The sequence below is a fragment of the Narcine bancroftii genome, chromosome 2 (assembly GCF_036971445.1).
Source record: "Narcine bancroftii isolate sNarBan1 chromosome 2, sNarBan1.hap1, whole genome shotgun sequence".
NCBI classification, from domain to species: Eukaryota; Metazoa; Chordata; class Chondrichthyes; order Torpediniformes; family Narcinidae; genus Narcine; species Narcine bancroftii.
This window is the reverse complement of record NC_091470.1, coordinates 108,854,711-108,879,924: the sequence shown is the minus strand read 5'-3', so window position 1 is coordinate 108,879,924 and position 25,214 is coordinate 108,854,711. Positions and strand designations below refer to the sequence as shown.

Below are 25,214 nucleotides of genomic sequence, written 5' to 3'. Positions count from 1 at the left end.
TCCCCTGGCCAGTCTTCAGTTTTTATTCTGGCACCTTCTTGTGTTTTGCTTATTCCTTGAAGAAGGTCACAGCTCTCCTCAGTTCCTAGCTCCTCCTCTTCCAGCAACGGTCTCGAAATTACTAGGATGATGTCAGGACTTCATGAACTGAGTTACAAGGATAGTTTAAACAGGTTAGGACTTTATTCCCTGGAGCGTAGAAGAATGAAGGATGATTTGTTAGAGGTATTTAAAATTATGAGGGGAATAGACAGAATAAATGTAGGTAGGCTTTTTCCACTGAGGGTAAGTGAGATACAAATCAGAGGATGTGGGTTAAGGGTGAAAGGGGAAAAGTTTGGAGGGAACTTCTTGACACAGAGAGGGAAGGTGGAATGAACTGCCAGATGAAGTGATGAATGTGGGCTCAAATTTTAACATTTAAGAAGAGTTTGGACCGGTACATGGATGGGAGGTATGGAGGGCTATGGGAGAGGGTTGCAGGTCAGTGGGACCAAGCAAAAAAAATGGTTTGGCACAGGCTAGAAGGGCTGAAGGGGCCTGTTTCTGTGCTGTAGTGTTCTATGGTAAGGGCTCAGGCTGAAACGTCAATAATATATCTTTGCCTCTCATAGACCAGCTGAGTTCCTCCAGCATTTTTATGTGTTTTCTTTACAACAATCACAGTGTCTGCAGGCTTTTGTGCTTCACCCCACTTGATTTCAGTATACTGATGAATAATTCTTCAGTATGTTTCTGCATATGTATGTCTATATGTTTATGTGTATATGTTAAATCATATATATGCATGTGTGCACATGCACCTCCAGACCACAATCAATGACGATTGGTAAGAACATCTCCATCAGTACTGGAACATCACAGGGCTTCATTCTTAGCCCCCTGCTCTTCTTGCTATACACCTATGACTGTGCGGCTCGGTACAACAATACCATTCAAAAATTTGCTGACCATGGTAGTGGTTGTATAAAAAGGGGAAAAGAGTCAGCATATCAGAGGGAGATTGAAAACCTGGATGAATGCTGCACCAACAACAACCTCACACTCAATGTCACCAAAACCAAGGAGCTGATTATTGACTTCAGGAAGGGAAAACCAGAGGTGTATGATCCAGTGACCATTGGGGAATCAGAGGTGGAGAGGGTAAGCAAACTTAAGTTCTTGGGAGTCACTATCTTGTGGTATCTCTCCTGGTCCCAACAACAAATGGCATTGTGAAGAAGGCATGTCAGCACCTCTACTTCCTCAGGAGTTTGTGGAGGTTTAGTATGACATCAGAAACCCTGGCAAATTTCTACCTTTGTGTGGAGGAAAGTGAGCTGACTGACTGCATCATGGTTCGGTACAGGGACACCAATACCCTTGGGTAGAAAGCCCTGCAAAAGGTAGTGGACACAGCCCAGGTCACCACAGGTAAAACCCACACCACCATCGTGAAAATCTGCAGGGAACGCTGGTGTCGGAGAGCAGCAGCGATCATCAAGGATCCACTCCATTCAGTGCGCACTCTGTTCTAGCTGCTGCCATCAGGAAAGAGGTATTGGTGCCACAAGACTGGCACCACCAGGTTCAGGAACAGCTGCTACCCCTCCACTGTCAGACTCCTCAACAACAAACTCAATCAGGACTCTGACTTTTGGACCTTATTGACTTTTTTCTCATTATTGTTTACATTTCTTTATTTGTTTGCATGGGTCAGTTTTTATTTTGCACTGCCAATAAGTGGTTATTCTGCTTTTACCGCAGGAGAAAGGATCTCAGGGCTGTATGTGATGTCATGTATCTACTCTGACAATAAACCTGAATCTGAAATCCGTGTTGGGTCCGGGAAAGATTCTCCGAGAAAGTGACTCCCAAGAACTTGCTCGCCCTCTTAGACCCCAATGATCACTGGATCGTACAAATACCAGCTGACGCACTCTTGTCATTGTCTGCACGCTGCCCCCAAAGTAGTCCACGTTCATTGGTGTCGGCACCGTTCCAGACAATGTTGCCAATCGGTCCCCGCCAGTGATTGGTCGGCTGGCCCATCAATCATCTGTAATGCGGGCGGCCCTACCTTCTCTTTAAAAGGAGCCGGAGCGATGGCTTGACTTTTTTTTATTCCCCAAGCAGCTTGTCAAACGACGTCCGACTGTTGGCTGGTTGCATTGATAGAATAAAGAGGCTTCGAGCAAGGTAATAAAATGGGAATCTCCCTTGTTGGTGTTCAGAATTAATCTATCGACTGCCTTCTCCTTGACTAGTCTTGACTCATCTGGGGAACAATCGACGTGCAGTGAACCACTCCGTCTTTCTGAGCGTTGTATTGCACGGGTTCCTCAGATCTCTAGGTGTAAAGGCGCCGATTGTTCTTTTAAATCAACTGGTCCACCCCCTGTTCTGCAGCACGAACAAGCTCGATTTGGTTGAGGGAGAAGCATTAACCAGCCAGCTGAGTGACTTGTCTCCGGGAGCATGAAGTTGGTCTGTTGCTTCTGGCACTCTCCCGTCTCCTGCACTGGCGAGGAGAGGGCCGGAGCGGACAGAGCCACACATTGAGCATCTCTCCTTGGCCTCAGGGGCGGGCGGGGGAATGATTCTCTGCCCACACCAGCGTTGCATTCGATGGCACGCTGTGCAAAACAAAAAAAAAAGTGCTGGCTTTTTGTTAAACACCAAACTAGAACTAACGGCCTGCATGGTCGCGCCGTTCAATACCACCCCATTCAGAAGTAGCAGCTGTTCCTTTATGAAGCGTTTTGACTGTCCGTCTTCAAAGCCCTCTGCCTTCCGAGGGAGGGATGCGAGGGGAAATTGCGGTGCTGTCAGCAGGGATGCGGTTCCTGTGTTGAAACGCCCGTCTCTCGGACACGGATGGGCCTCTAGTTACGCTGAAGGGACATTTAGGTCAGCTCTCTGCACCCCTCAGCGGCGCAAGCATTCATCCAAGCGGGAGTCCTGTTCTGAACCGGTTTTTTTAAATATTTAACCCTTGGGACCCCATGTCCCTGCTTTCAGGGATCTCCAACAAGCTCCATGTCCCCGTCTTCCGGGTCGGGTTTCATACCCAACTACCAGTTGATTTGTATGTCGTCTACCCATGGACCCAGTCCGGAGTATATATTATGAAAGGTTAAAAATTGACTGAGTCGAAGGGGTTAATATGGAGGACTGTTGTCTGAGTGGAATAAATGCTGGAGAATCTCAGCAGGCATATGGCAAAGATATATATCCAACGTTTCTGACTTTCCATACCTTGATGGAGGGCTCAAGCCCGAAATGTTGGTTATGTACCTTTATCTTTATGGTTTGACCTCCTGAGCTCTTCATACACTTTTGTGTTTTACTGTTGTCTGAGGGGGTTGTGGAAAGGGGTACTCTCACAATGGTTAAGTGAGCACCAAAGTCATCAGGGTGTAGAAGGGCTTATGGGGCTCGTGCTGGTAAGTGTGGGTTGTGTCGATTTTCAGCATTGGTATGATGAGCTGAATGGCCTGTTTCCATGCCATGACTGTGGGGTACAGATAAATGGAAATAAAAATAATTGAATGGGCAAAAACTCTGGGACATTGGTGTGCGATTAATAGAGAAGGTTTGGAGCAGAGAATGGGGAATATTTTTCCTCCCAACAAGAATGCTTAAAACTAATTTGGAAAAGGGACATAGACTGGCACTATTGCTTGAGCGGGACACATTCCCATAAAGACTAATTGGTTGCAGCCACCAAATGGCTGAGATTGAAATTTCTGTGTGGTGGTATGAGTGCAAGGAGCAGTTTACAGTGAATGCTCCATCCCACAGTCGGTTTCTTGTCCTCCTGTGGAGTTGCTCCAATAATTGTTGGATCATTTTAACAAAACTATTGTTGGCATGGGATTGACAGGTTGAATGGGCTCTTTCTGTGCTGTCAGATGCCTAGAATTCAACCCCATTCATTGATTCAGTTCTGTGCATTTAAAAGTTTGTTTCTCACAGTGAAATAACAATGTTGTTTAATGTCCTTCTGAAATTGGCCCTGTGACCAATATAATTTTCTGTCAGTGGTATTCAAGATGACTCGGTCCCTTTTGGTGCATTTTGGATGAATATTCTGTAGCCAGGTACCTGGATGGGAGGTGTATGGAAAGATATGGACTGGGTGCAGGTCAGTAGAAGTAGGCAGAATAATAGTTCAACACAGACTAGAAGGGCCAAAGGGCCTGTTTTCTGCCATGTAATATTATATGGTTCCAACTTGCTTACTCCGCTACCTGATCCGATTATTGGTGTAAAAATCACAATGTCAAAAGTGATCTTCACAAATACTATACTTAGCAAATTAATTCAAACCCATGTTTAATGTGGTGAATACATATGCAACCCAGGCCCAGAAGGCCCTGCAAGATGTGGGTCAGGAACCTGAGCTGTTCCGCCCACTGAAACGACTAGTTCATGAGTTGGCTCAGAGCATCATTGACTTGGAGAGTCAGTGGGAAGAATTGCAGTATTTGGATCAAGTGGACTCTCCTGATCACTGAGTGAAACACGAAGGTCTGTGGACACTGTGACTGTAGTCTAAACACAGAAATGCTGGAGGAACTCAGCAATTTACTTATCGTCACAATCGGTCTACAGCAGATGCAATATTGCTGGCTCTCCACTCAGCTGGATCACCTTGAATACAGCAATCCATACATATGGCTGCTCTTCATTGACTACAGATCAGCCTTCAGTACTATTATTCCCTCCATCCTGGTAAAGAAGCTACAAACTCTGGGCCTCTGTACCCGCTTTCTCAACTGGATCCTTGACTTTCTCATTGGAAGACCACAGTCAGTACGAAGCAATGTCTCCTCCTCGCTGATTATCAACCCCAAGGATGTGTGCTTAGTCCACTGCTTTACTCATTATACACCCATGACTGTGTGGCCAGGCACAATTCCAATGCTATCTACAAGTTTGCAGATGGCACCACAGTTGTTGACAGAATCACAAATGAGGCTGGGTACAGGAGGGAGATAGATCAGCTCTTTGAGTGGTGTCACATCAGCAACCTTGCACTCAACATTAGCAAAACCAAGGAGATGATTATGGACTTCAGGAGGGAGTCAGGGGAGCATGACCAAGTCATCATTGAGGACTCAGTTGTGGAGAGGGCCAAGAACTTTAAATTCCTGCATGTCAACATCTCCAAGGATCTGTTCTGAAGCCTCCGTGTTGATGCAATCACGAAGAAGACCCACCACCAGCTGTACTTTGTGAGGTGTTTGAGAAAATTTGGTAGGTCACTGAAGACTCTCATCAACTTCGACATGTGTACTGTGGAGAGCATTCTGGCTGGTTGCATCACAGCCTGGTATGCAGGTGCCAACTCTCAGGACAAGAATAAATTCCAGAGGGTTGTTAACTTGGCCTGCAACCTCACAAGCACCAGACTTCACTCCATCAAGGACATCTACATGAGGCGGTTCCTTTAAAAAAAAGCAGCTTCTATCCTCAAGGACCCCCATCACCCAGGCCATGCCCTCTTCACTCTGCTACTATCGGGAAGGAGGTATAGGAGCCTAAAGACGAGCACCCAGCAGCACACAGACAGCTTCTTCCCCTCCGCCATCAGATTCCTGAATAATCAATGAACCAAAGACACTGCCTCACTTTTCGAGCACTGTTATTTTTATGTATTATTATTGTCAGATGGTTTATAATATGAATGTTTACACTATAAGGCTGCTGCAAAACACCAAATTTCATAACTTGTTCGTGCCAATAAATTCTGATTCTCACAGCGACCATCAAAGGTAAAGATATATAACTGACGTTTTGGGCCTGAGGCCTTCCTCCTTGTCATAATGTTGTTCACCTCTGTGCTAGAAGTCTCAAAATGTAGGACCTACACATTGAAATATAATTGTCCCAAGAGCCTCGTTCTGTCTAAATATTGAAACTTCCATCTCTTCGGCACAGATTTCAGACTTGGTGTCAGAATACATACATGACATCACATACTACCCTGAAATTTTTTTTCCTGTGGGCAAGGCAGAATGACCACTAGTGCAAAACAAAAACTGTATTCAACATGTACATGCAAACCTTTGCACTTAACCATTGTTGTTTTGATTCTCTCTGTATTGCACAGTCAGTTTGTTGAATTTCTTTATCTGTCTACTTTATTTGTCTACATGTGTATGTTGTGTACAGCTTTTTTTGCATAACCAATAGCCCCTTTTCTACTGGAACCTTGTTCCAGGAATTGACGGCCAATTTACTGATTAAGGGTCTAGTGGAGAAGCAATTCAATCACCACACTGATGTCAAATCACACTGGGGATTGACGGCCTCAACTCCTACTCACGTCCCCAGCATCAGCTGATGCCAGCGTCCCAATTAAACCAGTGGAAAAAGGATGAGTTGCATCCTGGGACTATGTTGAAGGTAGACGTTCCTATCCCTGGGGATGAATTGTGGTTAGTGGGAAAGCAGTTTGTGTCCCAGTTAAAAGTGGCAACAGCAAACACTGCTTCTTTAACCAGGACACAGCATAGCCAACTAACTGGGATGCCAGTGGAAAAAGGGCCAATGAGTGGTAATTCTGTCTTGACCACAGGAAAAAGAATCTCGGGGTTGTAGGTGATGTCATATACATACTCTGATGACAAGTCTGGAAATGTAAACAAACTGACATGAAGTGGGAGCACCTTCAATGACTTGCCTTCTCAGGGGCAGTGAGGGGTAGGCATTAAATGCTAGCCATGCTTCTTCTGTATTTATTTTTTTTAAAAGCCTCAGGTTTGATCAATGTGTCAGTGGCTCACAATTTCACACAGTGAAGGAATAATATCACTGCCCACTCAATGAATGCAGATCCACAGTCATGATTGGGGACAAACACCAGCAACAAAAGGCTGTCTGCAATGTATGATGACTTTTTATAAACGTGCCAGAATTTCAATGTGATTTCAATGTCAGGAAAGGGATGACAAATGACTTCAGAGATTTGAGCTGCCAGTGAGTCCCACCTCACCCCCCCCACCCCCATGTCCGGGACCCTTGCTGTCTCATTTCACTGTTGTCCATTGAGCAGCATTCAGTGAATTAATTCAGTTCCACTTGAGGTGATTTGAGCAAGAGGTTATTTTTTTTTAAATTGTTTTAGTTTGAACAGGAACGCATAAATTGACCAAAAGACCATGGTAGAGTGGGGCTCGGAGTCAGCGCTGCTGTGCTGGGTTCCTTCTCGGAGCCTGTGGTGGATGTGCTTTGGCTTGAACACCAGATACCTCTAGCACAAGTGATTGCAGCAGGAAACTGGCAATTGTAGAAATGCACGATCAGCTGACTGGTTTCTTAAAACACAGGACGGTTCAGTGAAAGAGGATCTGAAAGCCTTATGTGTTTGCCCATCTCAAACCAACTGCACGCCTGCCATTAGGTTTTGAGGGGCTTCTCTGTTCCTTCTCTTTTGTTCTTTTGAATGAACTTTTCCCTTTGTTCTGGTGTGTGTGGTCTGCATAGTTCTTCCAGCACATGGAAGTAAACTGTCTCTGTTACTGTGCTGGACAGCAGAAGACTGGGCAAATAATATGCTGCTTTAATCTGTGCACAACAGCTGGGAAATTTAAATGCTGTGAATAAAGTTTTTTTAAAAAAATCTTGGAATCTAAGTGTCTATAATTAGTGGCTGTGAGACAACCAGATCATCTTAAAAACATCTGACTCACATATATGCTTTAGAGAGGGTCGAGAGCAGTTTCTTTTGTGTGACTCCAGGCCAGCTGCAATGGAGCTAACCTTGAACTGGTCCTGGCATAGCTACTCAGTTCAAAGGGCCCTTGGGGGAAACACTGGGTTTGCCAGCAATGTCCCCTTCCTGAGTGTGCACAGCTGTCAGCAGATTGGACCGCCTTCCTGGGTTTGCCTGTGGCGTGGGCTAGTTGAGAATCTGTCATGGAATGGGTTGATCTCCATCCTTCACGGCACCTACAGAGCTTCTCTTGGCGTAACCAGGAACAGGAAGCTGAACTAATTTGTGGAAAGCCATTGGTGTCGCTGCACCGTGCACTTTTGGTCATGGTGCCTTGAAAGTGTAAAGATGTGCTCCCATTGTGGTGGCATTACTAATCTAGATTCTACTTTGTAAGATTTTTTGGGTGTATTACACCTTGCTGTCAAAATTCAAAGCTTTCAGATGCTGGATATACAACACCGAATCAGAAAACAGGAAGTTTAGCAACATCTATATAAAAGGAACAGAGTTAATAATTCTGGCTGAGGACTACTTTGTCCTGAAACACTACCTCTCCATATCTTTCTGCAGGCTGCCTGACCTGGTGAGTGTTTTTGGCATTCTGTTTTTGCCTCTAATATCATTATTAGTTTCTTGCTTTTGACAGAAGTTCAGGGATCAGGTTCAACACCTAACAACTGAGCACCCAACACTAGACCTATAGACAAGGGGATGTTGTTTTGTCTGAGGTTTCACCTGCAGAAATATTCCTTTATACATTGACCTAAAAAAAAATGTCTGAATTCGAGAACAGTTCTAGGGTTGTATATGTGATATTTTTACCCCTCTGGTTATTTACTTCTTGGGAGTCACTATCTCGGAGGATCTTTCATGGACCCAATACACTAACAGCATTGTGAAGAAAGCACGTCAGTGCCTCTACTTCCTCAGGAGTTTGCAAAGGTTTGGCATGACAACAGAAACCCTGGTAAATTTCTACAGATGTATGGTGGAAAGTGTGCTGACTGGCTACATCAAGGTCTGGTATAGACACCAATACCCCTGAGCACAAAGCCCTGCAAAAGGTAGTGGACACAGTCCACTACCTCACAGGCAACAAAAAAACCTCACCATCGTGAACAGGGACCGCTGCCATTGGAAAGCAGCAGCAATCATCAAGGATCCACACCAGCCAGCAAAACACCATTTTCGCCACCACCATCAGGAAAGAGGTGTCGGTGCCACAAGACTCGCACCACCATTCAGGAGCAGGTACTCCCCCTCCTCCATCAGACTCCTGAACAACAAACTCAATCAGGGACTTGTTTCAGGACTCTTACTTGGGCACTTTATTGAGTCAGTTTGGTTTTTCTTTGTACTGCCAATAAGTGGTGATTCTGCCTTGACTGCAGGAAAAAGAATCTTAGGGTTGTATGTGATGTCATGAATATGCTCTGACAATAAATCTGAATCCAATTCTCCAGCTTTCTTCCTCTTGCCTACATTATTCCACACTTCCTGGGTCTTTTTACAAGTGCCCTCTTGCATCAACACCTCCTCTCATCTGTCCTCCCTTGTGTGGCCCGAGCAATAGGAACCGTTTCTGGAGGGAGTTGTGTGCTGTGATGAATTTGTTACAGGCAAGGCTCTTCTGTGATAATTAAGTTGCCTACCCAAGCTAGGCCCATTTGCTGCATTCAACCCATGCCCCTCTCAACCTTTCCTATCCATGTATCTTTCCAAACGCCTTTTAAATATTACAATTGTGCCCGGCTCTACCACTTCCTCTGACAACTTGTTCCATATATACACTGTGAGAAAAATGTGCCTCTTGGGTCCCTTTTAAATCTTTCCCCTCTCAGCTTCAATCTATGCTCTCTAGTTTTTATTTAATTTCCCCTTGGCCAGAGCTTATTTACTTGATCTATGTCCCATTTGACAATTGTTCTGTCAACTCTACTGATGGTGTGGTTGCCCACTGAGCAGTTTAATGTGAAGTCCAGCTCAATGCGAATGTATAACAGCTATCAAAGAGATGGGCAGAGAAATGAAAGGCCGAGTTTAATCTGGACAAGGGTGTGGGGCTGGACTTTTGAGAATTCAAATGCAAGAATGTGCACAATTAATGACTGGATTCTTGGAAAATATTTGCATGCAGAGGGATCTGGGAGTTCAGGTCCCAAGATCTTTGAAAGTGGCCACACAAGTAGACAAGGTGATAAAGAAGGCATATATAAGCATACTCCATTTTACGAATACTCACTTTATGAAAATTCCCTTTTAGGATGAAACCGGGGTTTGCTTTTATGAAAGGATTTGAATGGGTTTTCGCTTTTACGAAAATAGCCTCCAATAGTAGTGAATGGATCTTCACTTATTTTGGCTTACGTAAGGTTTCATAGGAACACTCTAGTTTCTTAAAGCAGGGTATACCCTTAGTAAGCTGGTCTTCATTGGACAGAACATTGAGTATAAAAGTAAGGAAGTCAAGTTGCAGTTGTGTACAACTTTGGGTAGGCCACATGTGGTCACCCCCATGACAGGAAGGACGTGGATACTTTGGGAAAAGTACAAAAAAGATTCCACTAGAATGCTGTCTTGTTTGGAGGGTATGAATTATAAGGAGAGACTGGACAGACCTGGGTTATTTTTTCCAAAGCAACAGAGACTGAGGGGAGACCTGATAGAAGCTTGTAAAACAGAGGTGTAGTCAGTCAGAATCTTTTTTAAGACATTAAGCACAGTTACAGGCCCTTGAGCCCATACTGCCCAATTACACCCAATTGACACACTTGGAAGGGTGGGAGGAAACACTCACAGATATGGGGAGGTGGTACAAACTCCATACAGACAGTGCTGGACTTGAACGCTGGTGCTGTGACAGTGTTGTGCTGACCACTGCGTGGTAAAAATCTTATGTACTAGAGGACATGTTTAAGGTAAGTGGAGCAAATTTTAAAGATGTGTGGAGTACATTCTTTTTTTTTTACACATTTAGTGGTAGGTGTCTGGAATGGGTTGCCAGGAACAGTGGTGGAAGCAGTCACAATAGTGGTGTTTAAGAGACTTGTGGATACACTCACGAGGACGCAGGGGACAGAGGGACCAGACATTTTGGCATCTGCAGTTTGGCACTGGATATTTTGGCGCTTGCATTTGGCGTTGGACATGGGATTTAATTTATTGTATTTTTAATTAAATATAATGAATGTAAAATTATTAATTTATTATAATTTTCTTTTTTTGTGGAACTTCAATTTCAATAAAAATATTTACATTGAAAAATGGAGTACATAAAGATACATACTAAAAGACAAAAATAATACATTACACTTAGACCCCACATTCTCAATGAAACAAATTGAATTACAGTAATATTTTATTATTTAAAAAAATCTAAACCCACTGCCAAAAATGAAGCTGTTTGGGAAGGAGAGAAAAAATTCATAATCAAAGTAATAAATTATCTTCTGCATTCATATCAAATTAGAGATTCTGAAAATAATTCCTAAAAGGTCCCCATGGTGTTTGAAATTTTAAATTCAAATTGGAAATTGAGCATCTAATGTTCTCTAAATCTAAACATGATATCACGTGGCCATTGAGCGTTATTTTAATGAAATATAATGGAATAACATCTCCGCACTCCCCTCTTCTCCAGTGACATCTCTGCACACCTGTCTCCCCGTGGTGAAATCCACCTAACTGATAGTGCCAAAATGTCCAGCGCCAAACTGGGCAGCAAAATGTCTGGTGCAAGACTGTGGGCACCAAAATATCCTAGATCCAGAGGGATGTGGATCATGTGCAAGCAGTAGAGATTAAGTTTAACTTGGGCGTCATTGTTTGGTGCAGATATATGGGTTGTCAGGTCTGTTCCTATGCTGTACTGTTGTATGTTCCGTGCACAGCCGGAGTAAAATGAATGGTTGGTGCTTGCTGGAGGCTCATTAACTCTTCCTTCAGAACTGGGATCGTAAGGGAGAAAATGACCATTGAGGGAACCTGGGGATGTTATATCCACCATCGTTGCCAACTTCACCAACTTTTCTATCTGTGTCTCTCTCTCTCCCTAGAACCCATTGGTGATGACTGTCCCACCTATGATGGAGGATCCTGTTCGGATTGGGGAGGACAAGTATATTTCCAAGTGAGTTCCCTCTGGGTGGGTGGGGGTGGGGGGGGGGGGTGTGGGAGTGAGACTTGGCACTTACTGCCATCGTGTGCAGGTGGAAGAAGGGGATGCCAATCAAGTTAGCCACATTGCCCTGGGTAGTGTGGAGTTTGTGTAATGTGTCATACTCCTGACTTGTGCCTTGGTCCAGTAGCAGTGTGTGGGAAAGATGGATGCTTCATGACCAAGGAGGAAGGGTCTGTGTGAACCTGCACCTCCAGACATCTGGTTGGACGCTCAGCTAGGCATTGTGTGCCCCATGTGCAATGAGGTTGGTTTCTCAGGATGGAGAATCTAAGAGAAGAGGGTGCAGCCTCTTGGAGATATTCCAATCAAGTTGCACTGTCGGGAAATTTTGTTACTTGGGTTTTGGAGCATTGTGAACCATTGGGGTCCTTGTGCCAGAGAGCTGTGGAAGCACAGTCCACTCGAGAATGATATTAACGTATTCAAATAACTGGGAGTTGAGGCAAATGGTGATCATGTGGAGAAGGAAATGCTTTGGAGAATGCTACAGGACTTGTAAATGGCAGAATAGTCAGTGCTTTTATTTCTGCGGGCCGTTTCTGGGACCTGGGTGTTGCTGAGAAGCCCATTCCTTGGGAGAGTGGTGGTGAACAATCTTCCTGAACTGCTTGCAGGTCTTCTGCTGAAGGTACTCCCACAGGGGAAGGGGTTTCTGGGATTTGGGCCCAATGAGAATGAAGGACTTGCAATACACTCCCTAGTCGGGATGGTGAGACTTGCGAGGGAACCTGCAGGTGGGGGTGCTTCCTCACCAAAGAAGCCTCTGTTGTTCTTGGTGATAGATGTGGTGGGCTTGTATTGTGTGAGGAGCAGGTTTGATCGGTCTGAGGAGCAACTAGTCTAGGCATAGATCGGATCTCTTCTCTTTGGCTTGGCTTCGTGGACGAAGATTTATGGAGGGGTATGTCCACGACTGCTGCAGGCTCGTTGGTGACTGACAAGTCCGATGCGGGACGGGCAGGCACGGTTGCAGCGGTTGCAAGGGAAAATTGGTTGGTTGGGGTTGGGTGTTGGGTTTTTGTCTCTGACCAGGTTCCAGCCAGAGAGGTTATGAGACTTTTAACAATCCACACTACAGTTTGGAAGTTGATTTCGGAGAAGCCAAGGTGTGTTTGGCACATGGTGTGCACTGCTAGCCACTGGCAGTGGTGGAGAGATGGACATTTAGAGTGGTGGATGGGGTGCTGAATCTGGCTGCTTTGCTCTGGATGACACTGAGCCTCCTAAAAGTTGCTGGCAAGGCCCTCATCCATGCAAGTGGAGAGTGTTCCATCGCACTCTTGACTTCTTAGTGGTAGAAGGGCTTTGGATGGCAGGAGGTGAGCCAGTCACTGTAGGGCACTAGCAGATGACCTCCTCTTGTAGATGTGGTGTTTGTGGACGATCCAGTTGAGCCTCTGGTCATTGGTGGCCCCCGGAATGTTGATGGTGGAGTCTTGCCGAGGGTGATGCCATTGAATGTCAACGGTAGGTGGCTAGACTGTCATGTTGCAGATGGCCATTTTCTGGCATCTGAATGCATTCCAGTTATTGCTGAATGTTTGCAGACATGGGTTACATTTTTAAAAAAATTTAGAAATACAGCATGGTAACAGGTCTTCCAGCCCACGAGCCCAATATACCCAATTGATCTACACCTCCAATACATTTTGAATGGTGGGAGGAAACTGGAGCACCTGGAGGAAACTCTCAAGGACACTAGGAGAATGTACAGACATTGTGGGATTCGAACCCCAATCGCTGGTGCTATATGATATTGCTTTAACTGCTACACCATTCGTGCCACCCATTTTATTTTGTTCCATTTGCCAGTTGATATGGTACAAGAGTTTGGATCGACTCCCAACCTCTTGCCCGAAATATGAATGGGAAAGGCTGTAAGTTGGTGAGAAATCTGGGGTCAGTGTCCAATTTGTTGTGGTGCAGGTGCTCAAACATATCAAGGTCCTCATGAGCTTTGGTAAGTTGGAGAAAGAAGCTGTAGTTGCACACTTCAAAGCTGTGAAATGTTTGATAGGGTGGCAAAGACCGTTTTGGTGGCCGGCCACTTTAAAATCAGGGTAAAGACCACAAGACGTGGGAGCAGAAATAGGGCATCATGTCTGCCCCGCCATTCAATCATGAAGAGTAACTGATTTGTATAGGGGGCAGTGGGGACATGGGCCTCTTGTTGCAGAGACTAGAAACTAGGGATCACTTGGGATGTAAACCAGGGCAGGGCCTGTTGACTCACACGTGGCTGTCCCTGACACTTCTGGTAGTAAAGATCTCCAAGACATTATAGATAGGAATCAATTGGGTTCACTTTCCCACTTTTAATTTTGGTGATTGTAACAATCCTCAAGGATCCATACCACAAGCACATGCTCTGTTCTCACTGCTACCATCAGGAAAGGGGCTTAGGTGCCTCAAGACTTGCCTTAGCAGGTTCAGGAACAGCTACTACCTCTCCACCATCAGACTCCTTAACAACAAACTCAATCAGGATGAAAGACTAAGACAGGTTCAAAAGAACTTGGTATTATAATGCAGCTTGTAAGGAATGGAGAACTTGAGAAAGAGTAATTAAATGCTGCAGGTCCTGCCAGCTAAAGGCAAAGCCACCAGTGGTAAAATGATAAATCTAGATTAGCATGCTACCTTTCAATATTAGTTGAACATGGGGGTGATCAGGAGGCCAGAACTGGAAAGGATAAAACTGCAGAGAATAGAGAGGATAATACAGATAGACACCGAAGCAGGTCAATCCGTGTACTTGAAATAGCAAAGATAAAGATACACAACCAATGTTTCGGGCTTGAGCCTTCATTAATGCATGAAAAAGTGTAGGCAGGCATCTGAATAAAATGGTGGGGGAGGGACAGGGGAGGAGCATGGTTCCATAGGTGAATAAGGGCACCAGCAAATGGTGGGGGGAGGGGGTGGCTCTGTGAATGGAGAGTGAAGGGCTTGGAGAGCTGGAGGAAGGAAGATAAAGGAAAGTGAGGGAGAATGGGGAATATGCTAGCAGAAACCAGAGAAGTCCATATTAAGGCCATCCATTTGGAGAGTGCCCAGATGGAAAAGTAAGAGTTGCTCCTCCAATTTACAATTAGTCTTGGTGGGATAGAACACAAGGCCATGGACAGATATGTGAGCACAGAATGGGGTTCAGAATTGAAATGGTTGGCCACTGGGAGATCCCTGTCATTGATTCGGACAGAGTGAAATGACCTCCCAGACTGCACCCAGTCCTCCAATGAAGAGAATGAAAGACTGTGGTATTCAACTACAGTCTTTATTTATGCACAGAGGAATTCACAAAAAGGCACACTCACTCACACATTAGGGTGACATGGTTAGCGCAACGTTGTTACGGTGCCAGCGATTGGGACCAATGCTGTCTGTAAGGATTTTGTATGTTCTTCCCATGTCTGCGTGGGTTTCCTCCAGGTGGTCTGGTTTCCTCCCACCATACAAAACATTGTAGGTTAATTGGGTGTAATTGGGCTCGAGGCTAAAATGGCCTGTTAATGTGCTGCATGTATGCCATGTGCAACAATAATACTCAAATAATTACACATTTGGATGCAAGTAAATAACTGCTAAACAATCTTAATTTCTGACTGTGAAATGGGGATTAAACCTATATTACCCACTACCTACCGGCATGGTATAGTGAGTAACTAAACAACTAGTAACCTACACTTCCCACCACCCACAGGCATGATATATTGTGTAAACAGTATCCTAATCACAACTAATGAGCATATATACCAGGGGTGTCAAACTCAAATTCACGGAGGGCCAAAATTAAAAACTTGGACTAAGTCGAGGGCCGAACTAAATATTTATTGAAAATTTTCAACAACATCTGCATGTTTTCTCTTCTTTCAACATATGTAATGTTAAACTTTAGGATATAACTTTAGGAGGATAATGTTACAGGTCAGGAGTAGGTAGCTCAAGTTCACTCTTTGCTTGATCTGAGGGAAACCTATTTGGTCCCTGTGGAGATGTAGTCAGCATTCACAGGCTGTGTCCATTTTGGCCTGCATCAGGACTCACCATTTCCTGCTCACTCCTCAGGCTCTAGGCCTCTATTCACCCTCGACCCACCATCCCTCTACCTGACCAGTCCTTTACCCAACCTCTACTCACCCCTCACTCCACTCGCTCTGTCTCTACCCACCCCATCCTATACATGCCCCTCTACTGCCTCTCCCCTCAACCTGTTCCTCCCTCTACCCGTCTCTCACCCTCTAATCACCCCTCCCCTACTCGCCCTGCCCCTCCCCTTTTACCTCTTCCCTATCCACCCCTCCTTCTACTCATCCCTCCCTCTAACTGCCCCTCGCACCACCATAACTTCCCCTGCCCATTACTCCTCACCTACACCCTCTGCCCATCCCTGCTTACCCACCCACTCAGGCCCAGCACGCTGCCTTCACGTGCAGGGCCGAACCAGCGTCCCTGGGGTCCGCGCGGGTGCAAGCGCTGAAGGCTGTGGCGACCGAGAGAAGTGCGCTCGCGCTGTGGAAGGGCCGTCCGGTGCCAGTCGCGCAGGGCTCGCGCTGCCCGGGGGCCGTGCGCAGCCTGCCATGCCCGTCGCGCCGACAGGAAATCACAGGCGCTCGCCAATCCACCGCACCGCTCGACAGGTGGGAGAAGTGACTGGTTGTGCGGGGAGCCTTCCAACTGGCTTGCCGACTGATGACATCGACAGACTTCTCGTGTTACAATTTCTTGTGTTACAATGGGGAAGGATGTGCAATGAAGGGGGAGGATGGTGGGGGTGACATTACCAAAAAACAGCATCGGCTCTCGCTGCAGGGCGGGCCACCTCCAATACATTTTTGAAATGATCTTGCGGGCCAAATATAATTATATCGGCCCGCGGGCCAGAGTTTGACATGTGTGATATATACACACAAACCTGGTCTCCAGCATCACACGCAGCTCAGGATCCGGGATAGGCCCATCTCAGTCGGCCTTCCAGGGTTGCCCGTCGCCTGGAGTTCAATGATGGTCTTGGAGGAGCATCAGAGGCAGCTGCTTCATGCGGTGGCTTTATCAATGCAGAGCCCGTCCACATGACCTGCAAAGACCAATCGCATATTAGCCTCACCTGTGGCCAACTCTAACCATTGATTGGCACGTGGCAGGCCATGTCAGCTGTGAGGGCCAGTCATGCATCAGTCTCATAGGTGGACAGATCTAACCCTTGACTGGCAGGTGAGGATACTTCCAATCTCTTACATGGAGGCAAGAATTAAACAAGGAGTTTGATGCTCCCTTGAGTCTAAAACTTGCTGGCAACTCTTGTCCAAATGACCCCTGGTCAGCTATAACTTTGTGGGGAGCAACCTTTTCCTGTTAGTGAAAATTGAGGACGGAGAGTAGCTGAGCCCCTTTGTTTAATTTCATGCCAGATAATTAGAGATGTCCACTTCTTCAAACAATGTGGGTTTCCCTTAACCACCATCAACTGGGTCCTCACTTGCATATCCTCCATTACCCACCCCCTCTGCCCCTGCACACAACAAGGACAGGATTCTTCTTGTCTTCACCTAGCACCCCACTAGCCTCCTTGTCTAACACATCCTCCTCTGCCATTTCTGCCACCTACTACGTGATCCCACCACTAGACAAATATTCCCTTCTCTGCCTTCCACATGGACTGCTCCCTCAGTAACTCCCTTGGTCACTCCTCCCTCATGCCAATCATCCCTTTGTTACCTACCCCTGTGACCACAGGAGATGTTCCACCTGCGTTCACACCTCCTCCCTCCCTCACCTCCATTTGGGGACACAAATAGTTCTTCCAAGTGAAGCAACATGTCACCTACTGCATCCGGTGCTCCCGTTGTGGTCTCCTCTACATTCGAGGGTCTGGGTGCACACTGGGAGGTCATTTAGTTGAGCACCCCATCTCTGTTCCTCACTGTAGTGTGGATCTCCCATTTTCATTCCCCAACCCATTCCCTTGGGGACATCCCTGTCCATCGTCTCATGCACTACTGGACTGACACCACCATCAAATTGGAGGGACAACCTCATCTTCCAACTGGGTACCTTCCATCTGTATGACAATAATATCGACTTCTCAGGCTAAACCCTTCCCCCAGCTCTGTCTCTTTCTCCCTTTTCCCTGTCAAAATTAATTCTCATCTCTCCCCTTATCATATCCAATTAACACCTGATTGGAGTGGACCCTACCCTCCTATCCTGTTTTTTTTGCTTATTCCTTGAAGGGCTCAGGCTCAAAACATTGGCAATATATCTTTATCTCCAGTGGACACTGCAAGACTGGCTGAGATCCTCCAACATTTTGGTGTTTTTAACTGTAACACTGTTAATGTTATTAATGAAGCCATTCACATTGGCTGTTGTAATACACAGCAGTTCCACAAACCTGAGTTTCTAGTTCCCCTTTTTGTACTGAGCTAGCACTGGTGTCTTTAATTGGAGGCTGTGCTTTTATACCATGAGCTCTGTGGGATCAGTCTTTGGAAAGTACAGACAAAAAACCGATTGAGCAACTCTGTCAGTTGCCCTTTGTCTGGTCCCAGGCTCCATGGCAACAACTGACATCAAACATTGTCCGTGGCTTTTGTCGCAAAGTCTTGAAGCCACAGACCATTTGATCCCTTGAAATTAAAAAAAATATTTAGACATACAGCATGGTAACAGACCATTTTGACCCATGAGTCTGTGTGGCCCAATTTACACCCAGTTAACCAACAGCTCTGATATGTTTCAAACAGTTGGAGTAACCCTGATCTTTTAAAAAAAATTTAGACACCTTTACTGTTAAAGGAGGCCAAGCTCTGGAACTTCCTACCCTTCAAACCATATTATCTTTTGTATTTAAATTTGTCAGACGGGCGGAAGGGCCTGTTATCGTGCTGTGAGCTTGTGACACCCGATTGACCTACAACCTCATACGTTTTAAAAGGTTGGAGGAAACCCATGTAGACATGGGGAGAATGTACAAATATCTACCAGAGAGCACTGGATTTGAACCCGGGTCACTGGTGCTGTAACAGTGTCGCCTCCTACCGCTGTTACAGCTTTCTTGAGATTTCCTTACATCTGTGAAGTGTTTGGTAGGGTTAAGCGGCCTTGATGCATTGTTGCTGTCTGAACTGTGACACATGTGGATCATGAGTGAAATGTCTTTCAGGTTGGGACAGGAGGGGGTGGTGTGACTGGGTACAAGGAGAACTGGTATTACTAGGGGTATGGGGAGTGTACTGGATGATACCTTCAGAGGGGGTGGCACCAAAATGACTGTTTATAAAATTTTTGTGCAGAAATGAAATCCTCATAGTTAGTTAAAACAACAGTAACATTTTTTGTAACTTCAGTTTACATGTATCAATAGACCTACAAGGCTAAAGCTCGTGCTGATTTACTTTTTGAACTTTCTAATTTGCTCTGGTCAGAGCCCCACTCTGCTGCCACCCCCGGATATACAAGGAACACACACTTGTTTCTTCTACGCTTGGTACATTTGTACATTTGGTCCATGGACCAGTGGGGGTGGTGGGGGGGGGGGGGGTCACATCATGAGTTAGTGCACTCAGTGACACCAACCTTAGTGATGCCACTGTATAGGAGCATGGGTATTGGCTGCCATGCTCAAATGCTGTGGCTGAGAAACCACAAGCATCTTGTGTATTTTTATTGAATGACAACATTGTTTGACTGGTTTAATGTATCCTAGATTTTGTACTTTAAATGGACGGGAGGGGGGAGGTAGGGAGGGTGGGATGGGAGGGGGGGGGAGAAAATGGCACTGTATATGTGTGAAAAGGAAAAAGTGTGTATCATGGTTAATGTGATTTATGGTGTGAAAAAAAAAAGCTTAGCTCAGCTGGATATGAATAAGATACTGTGGATGCTGATGAGGCAAGCTGGAGGCATTGTGGAATCTAACCTTCCTCTTGAAAATGATTCATCCAAAATTCCATCCCATGCCCCTGAGTGAGAAGCCCTGCAAAAGATGGTGGACATGAAGGGTAAAACCCTCCCCACCGTCGAGATCCGCCAAGGAGTATGCTGCCGTCTGAGAGCAGCAGCGATCATCAAGGACCCACACCACCCAGCACACGCTTTGTTCTCGCTGCTACCATCAGGAAAGAGGTGTAGGTGCCACAAGACTCACAGCACCAGGTTCAGGGACAGCTGCTACCCCTCCCCCATCAGACTCCTCAATGACAAACTCCATCAGGGACTCATTTAAGGACTAAAACACAAAAATCTGTAGACACTGTGGATGAAGTAAAACACATGCAATATGGTTTGACTTTCTGAGTTTCTCCAGCATTGTGGGTTTTCACTCTTACTTGTGCACTTAATTGATTTTTTTCTCCCTCTGTATTGCACAGTCAGTTTGTTTGTATTTCTTTGTTTATGCGTGTACGTCGAGTCAGCTTTTTTGCACGACCAATAAGTGGTGATTCTGCCTCGCCTGCAGGAAAAAGAATCTTGGGGTTTATGTGATGTCATGTATGTACTCTGACAATAACTCTGAGATCTGATCTTAACCTGAACTTGTACCAGATCCTGTCCATCTCCATTGGCTTCTGATTGAGCATTACTTCGATTAAAAACAAAATTACTCCATGTTTTCAATTCCTGATCTCAGGTCTCGTATGTCCTGGCAGCTCAAGGGTCCTGCACTTCTTTTCTGGACCCCCTTGTTTGTCCTTGAGTTTATTTGCTCTCCCATTGGCCACTGTGCCTTCAGCTGTAAGGTCCAAAGCACTGGAATTTTCTCCGAAATGTTTTCCTCCTTGGGGTCCTGTTATCAGCTGTCTCACCTGTCTTTTCAATATGACCAGTAAGATGTTGAGATCCTTTCATTGGTGAGTCTCGAATAAAGCTATATAGTTGTAAGATAAGGCTCTTTTTTATATTTTAGACATACAGCACAGTAACAGGCCCTTCTGGTTGGCAAAATACCCCAATTAACTTGCAAACCCCATGCGTTTTGAAGGAGTAAACCAGTGAGCCCGGGTAAAACCCACAGTGACATGGGGAGAACGTACAAACTCCTTACAGACATCTGGTTACCATCACTAAGGCTGGTCGTTAAAACTGAGATGCATAGAAATTTCTCCTGAGTGGTGAATTTCTCAAATTCTACCGAGGGATATAGATCAATGGCATTTAAAATGAAGCTAGGTAACTTTTTAATTATCAGGGGATCAAAGGCATTTCCTCAGTCCAGCACATGATGCACATGAATCCTATTCTATGGAGTGTGGCTTGATCTCAGAACTGAGAGGGTGGCACTCGCTGAGAAGACTGGTTGACGGAGAGGGTAATAAAGGGTGGCATGGTTAGTGTAGCAGAGAGCGCAACACTGTTACAGTGCCCCTAGGATTTGGATCCTGCTCTCTGTAAGGAGTTTGTACGTTCTCCCCATGTCTGCATGGGTTTTCTTCGGGTACTCCAGTTTCCTCCCACCCTTCAAACACCTACTGGAGGTAGGTCAATAGGGTGTATTTGGGCGGCACGGGCTCATGGGCCAGAGGGCCTGTTAGCGCACTCTGTCTAAATTTAAAATTTAACAATTTAAAGGAGAAAAATGTTGTTTCCTCTCATTCCTAGGAAGGAGCTCCTGGGACACTTGAAGACATACAACTATTACTATGAGGGACACACGGCACAGCTCCGACACAGGGAGGTAAGCTCTCTTTTGGCCAGAGTGCAGAGTAGAGACGTGGATGAGTGGACTGCTGTTGAAGAGTGGCAATTAATTTGCAGGTGCACACTAGGCATATTTTTTTATTTTCTGCAGTCTTAGAGTTCGTGACCAGGCCAATATTAATGGCTATCCTTAGTTTCCCTTGAAAGTTGTGGTTGGTGAAGGTCTTGAAGTTCATGAGTTCTTTTGGTGAAGGTTATCCGCGAGTGCTGATATATATGGGAGTTCCATGACCCAGACATGGGTTATGTTTGTTTGTTTGTGAGTTTTGACTTGGACATGCAGCACGGTAACAGGCCATTCCAGCCCATAAGCCCGTACCGCTCAAATTAGCCCAATGAACCTACAACTCCTGTACATTTTGGAGAGTGGGAGGAAACAGGTGGACCTGAAGGAAACCCACTGGGCCAGCAGATTGTGGGAACTCCTAATTGGATTCAGCAGATGGCAGGAGCTTTGTAACTTTCACAATCTTCTGCTGTCCCTCTCCAATTGCATCCAATGAAGTAATACAACAATTGCACTCAGCTCCAACAACCAACATGGCATTAAAGACCAGATATTTAGTAAAATATATTTATGCATACAGCACAGTAACAGGTCCTTCCAACCCACAAGACTGTGCTGCCCAATTACACCCAATTGACCTGGTACATTTTGAAGGGTGGAAGGAAACCCATTAAGACACTGGGAGAATGTACAAACTCCTTAAAGACAGCGCCGGATTCGAATCCAGGTCATTGGAACTGTAATGGCGTGGCACTAAGCCATGCTGCTTGCAGTTGGAGAGGAACCGCGGGTGGTGGCGTTGTTCCCATGTACTTTTGGCGGGAGAGGTGGCTGATTTGGCAGGTGCTGCTGGAGTGGTGCAGAACGAGTAATTGTGCTGCATTTTATAAGTGGCACATGGATGGGAGCTAATAAATGGTGGGGGGGGGTCATGGATGGGGAGTCAGCCAAGTACGCTGCTTTGTCTTTGATGGGGACAAGCTGTTTGTGGCATTGAAACTACATTCATCCAGGAAAACGGGGGACATTTCATCCAGCTCCCAGTTTGATGGTGGAAAGGCCTTGAAATGTCAGGTGATGACTCCCAAAAACTCCAGACTCCCAGCCCCTCACCTCTAACCAAAATATTTATCTGAGCTTCTAGTCATGTTAACTCCCAGGATATTGACAGTGACAACTTGGTGGATGTTGAGCATCAAGAGTATGTAATTTAATCTCTGATTCTCTCCTTTCACATGCTACCTGGCTTCATTAACATTTTAGCTTCACCACCATTCCTGGCAAGGCATTCCAGGCAGTCACAACTCTGTGTTTATGTATTTTTTAAAAAAAACCTACCCCTGATCTCTCCCCTAAGATCTCCACTTTGTTCAGAAATCCCCTGGTGTTTACTACTCCTGCCCTGTGGGGAAAAAAGCCCTGGTTGTCCACCTCATCGATGCCTCTCAGAATCTTGTAAACCTCTATCTTTCTTCATTCCAAAGAGAAAAGTCCTTGCTCTCTTAACTTTGCCTCACAAGACTTCTTTCTCCCTTTCTTCATCCCTCCCCATCTACTACATCCTATCAGCCAAACTGTGAGAATCTGATGGAGTAGCTCTCATCAGAGAGCTCGGCAAATTTCTTCCTATTGGTGGAAGGGTTGAGGAATAGAAGGTGTTGAATGAATGTGGTTTGGAAAAGGGATTTTGTTTTTACACTCAGAAAGTGGTTACTCTCAGCAGTGGGGCAGTGGCCATACAATCAGTTTCAATTTTGCCATTCAAACGGTCTCTAATGTTGCCAGACTGTGGGGAAGGGAGAGAACAAGCTGGCATGGATATGATAGGCTGAAATGGCTTCCTTCCTTCAGTGTTGTGCAACAAAACAGCTGTGGAGTGTTGACTGTTAGTTGATGAACTGAGCAAAAAAAAGCTTCCCCCTTTACACCAATCCCATTTTGTTGCTGACACATCTTGCTGTTAACATGGTGGTTTCTATTTTAAACACTTACTGCTGAAAAGCAGAACAAACAGTTGCAAGCACTGACGATTTGGTCTGCCTTTTCTGCTCTGCACTTCCTCCTTTGCCACAGACATCAACCGCCCCATCTTCTTTGAGATCCTTGGTGTCAGTTGGCTCCTTCACCCCCTTCTGTTCCTGCCCCCATCCCATCCCAAACCGAGGATAGTGAGTTTTTACTTGAACTGCACCACTGTTGTGACTAGAAAAAAAAAGAGGTTATCTCATTGATGCCCATCACTTAAGCCCCACATGAATTTTGCAAGCTTGACATGATTGATGTGGAGATGGGTGGTTTTGGCCACAATGTCTAGAACGAAGGATCACGGTCTTGGTCTCAAAATGAGGGACAGTGATTTATAAGGGAGGGGGGGGGGGAGATATATTTTCCATTGAAGAGGTGATGGTCAAACAAAGTCTTCAGATGCTGTGATTGTAGTGCAATGCACCAGTGGCTGGAGAAACTCAGAAGGTTCACAGTATCTACAGAAAGCAGAGATGACCAAGGCTTCAAGTCTGAGCCTTCATCAAGGTATGAGCAAATAGCAGCCTTGTGCCTGAATAAAAATGTTTGGGGGTTTAGAGGAGTGAAGAAGAGGCAGAGGTGAACAGGCGAATGGTCATCGGTGGATATTGTGGTGCACACAATAATCACATCGACCTGGAGTGATTAAATGGCTTTGATTACCAAAAGCCTAAGCATTACTGATACACTACTTGCCCAGGTTCCAGGTACAGGAGCAAGAGGGGCCATGTCTGCCTTTATTGGGAAATCTAGGGAGGAGCCAAGGGAGGGGTCAGGGAAGGTCAGGTAGGTTTGGACTGGCCAGTCCATACATCAATGTAAATGCCTTTCACCCCAGATATGGATGGGAAGGCAGGAGAGAAAGAAGCTGAGTGATAGAGGGAAGGGGTATCTCTCAGAATGGTTTTGAATAGGGAAGTGGGTGGGGAGCTGGAAGAATGTAGACAGGGCGATGGGGAAAGAGGGTGACAGACGAGCCCAAGGGAAAATGGAGAAGTGGATGTTGACGCCAACAGGTTGGATGGTGCCCAGACAGACTATAAGGTGTTGTTCTTCCAAATTGCTGGTAGCCTCAGTTTGGCTGTGCACGAGGCCATGGACAGACATGTTGGGGTGGAAATGGGAGTTGAAATGGTTAGCCACTGGGAGGAAACCATTAGTGCAGTGGACTGAGTGAAGGTGCTCAACAAAACCATTACCCATTCTGCTACTTCTCGTGGAATGACCGTTTGGGGGTCCTGAATGGGAGGAGGTGTGGGCACGTGTAGCATTTACTGGGGTCACAGGGCGTGGTTAGTGGAAGGGATGTGAATGAGGGAGTCTCCGAGAGAGTGGTCTTTGTGGAAAACAGGAAAGAAGAGGAGACATTAAATTTGAATGTTTAACAGTAACAGGTTCTTCAGGCCCATGAGCCCATGCCACCCAATTAACTTACAACCACTGTACGTTTTTGAAGGGTGAGAGGAAACCAGAGAACCTGGAGGAAACCCATGCAGACGTGGGGAGAACATACAAACTCTTTCTGATGTCTGGTGGTGGGATCATGCTGTAGGTGGCGGAAATTGCGGCGATCCTTTGGAACTCATGGCTGCAAAAGT

At 45.7% G+C, this 25,214-nt stretch overlaps 1 protein-coding gene across 4 annotated transcripts in view; it reads left to right on the top strand.

Moving 5' to 3' along the window:
* Positions 1 to 2,061: 2,061 nt before the first annotated feature.
* Positions 2,062 to 25,214, top strand: part of rassf2a (Ras association domain family member 2a) — a 40,229-nt gene continuing 17,076 nt past the window's right edge. The window contains exons 1-3 of one of the 4 annotated variants that reach the window (XM_069917979.1): positions 2,062 to 2,178; positions 11,761 to 11,834; positions 21,486 to 21,561. In XM_069917979.1, coding sequence (XP_069774080.1) covers positions 11,773 to 11,834; positions 21,486 to 21,561 — 138 coding nt within the window. In that variant the 5' untranslated portion in view covers positions 2,062 to 2,178; positions 11,761 to 11,772. Of the gene's footprint in view, positions 2,179 to 8,041; positions 8,289 to 11,760; positions 11,835 to 19,512; positions 19,585 to 20,432; positions 20,738 to 21,485; positions 21,562 to 25,214 lie in introns of those variants that run through there. The other 3 variants (XM_069917980.1, XM_069917981.1, XM_069917982.1) reach the window with 3 other exon arrangements.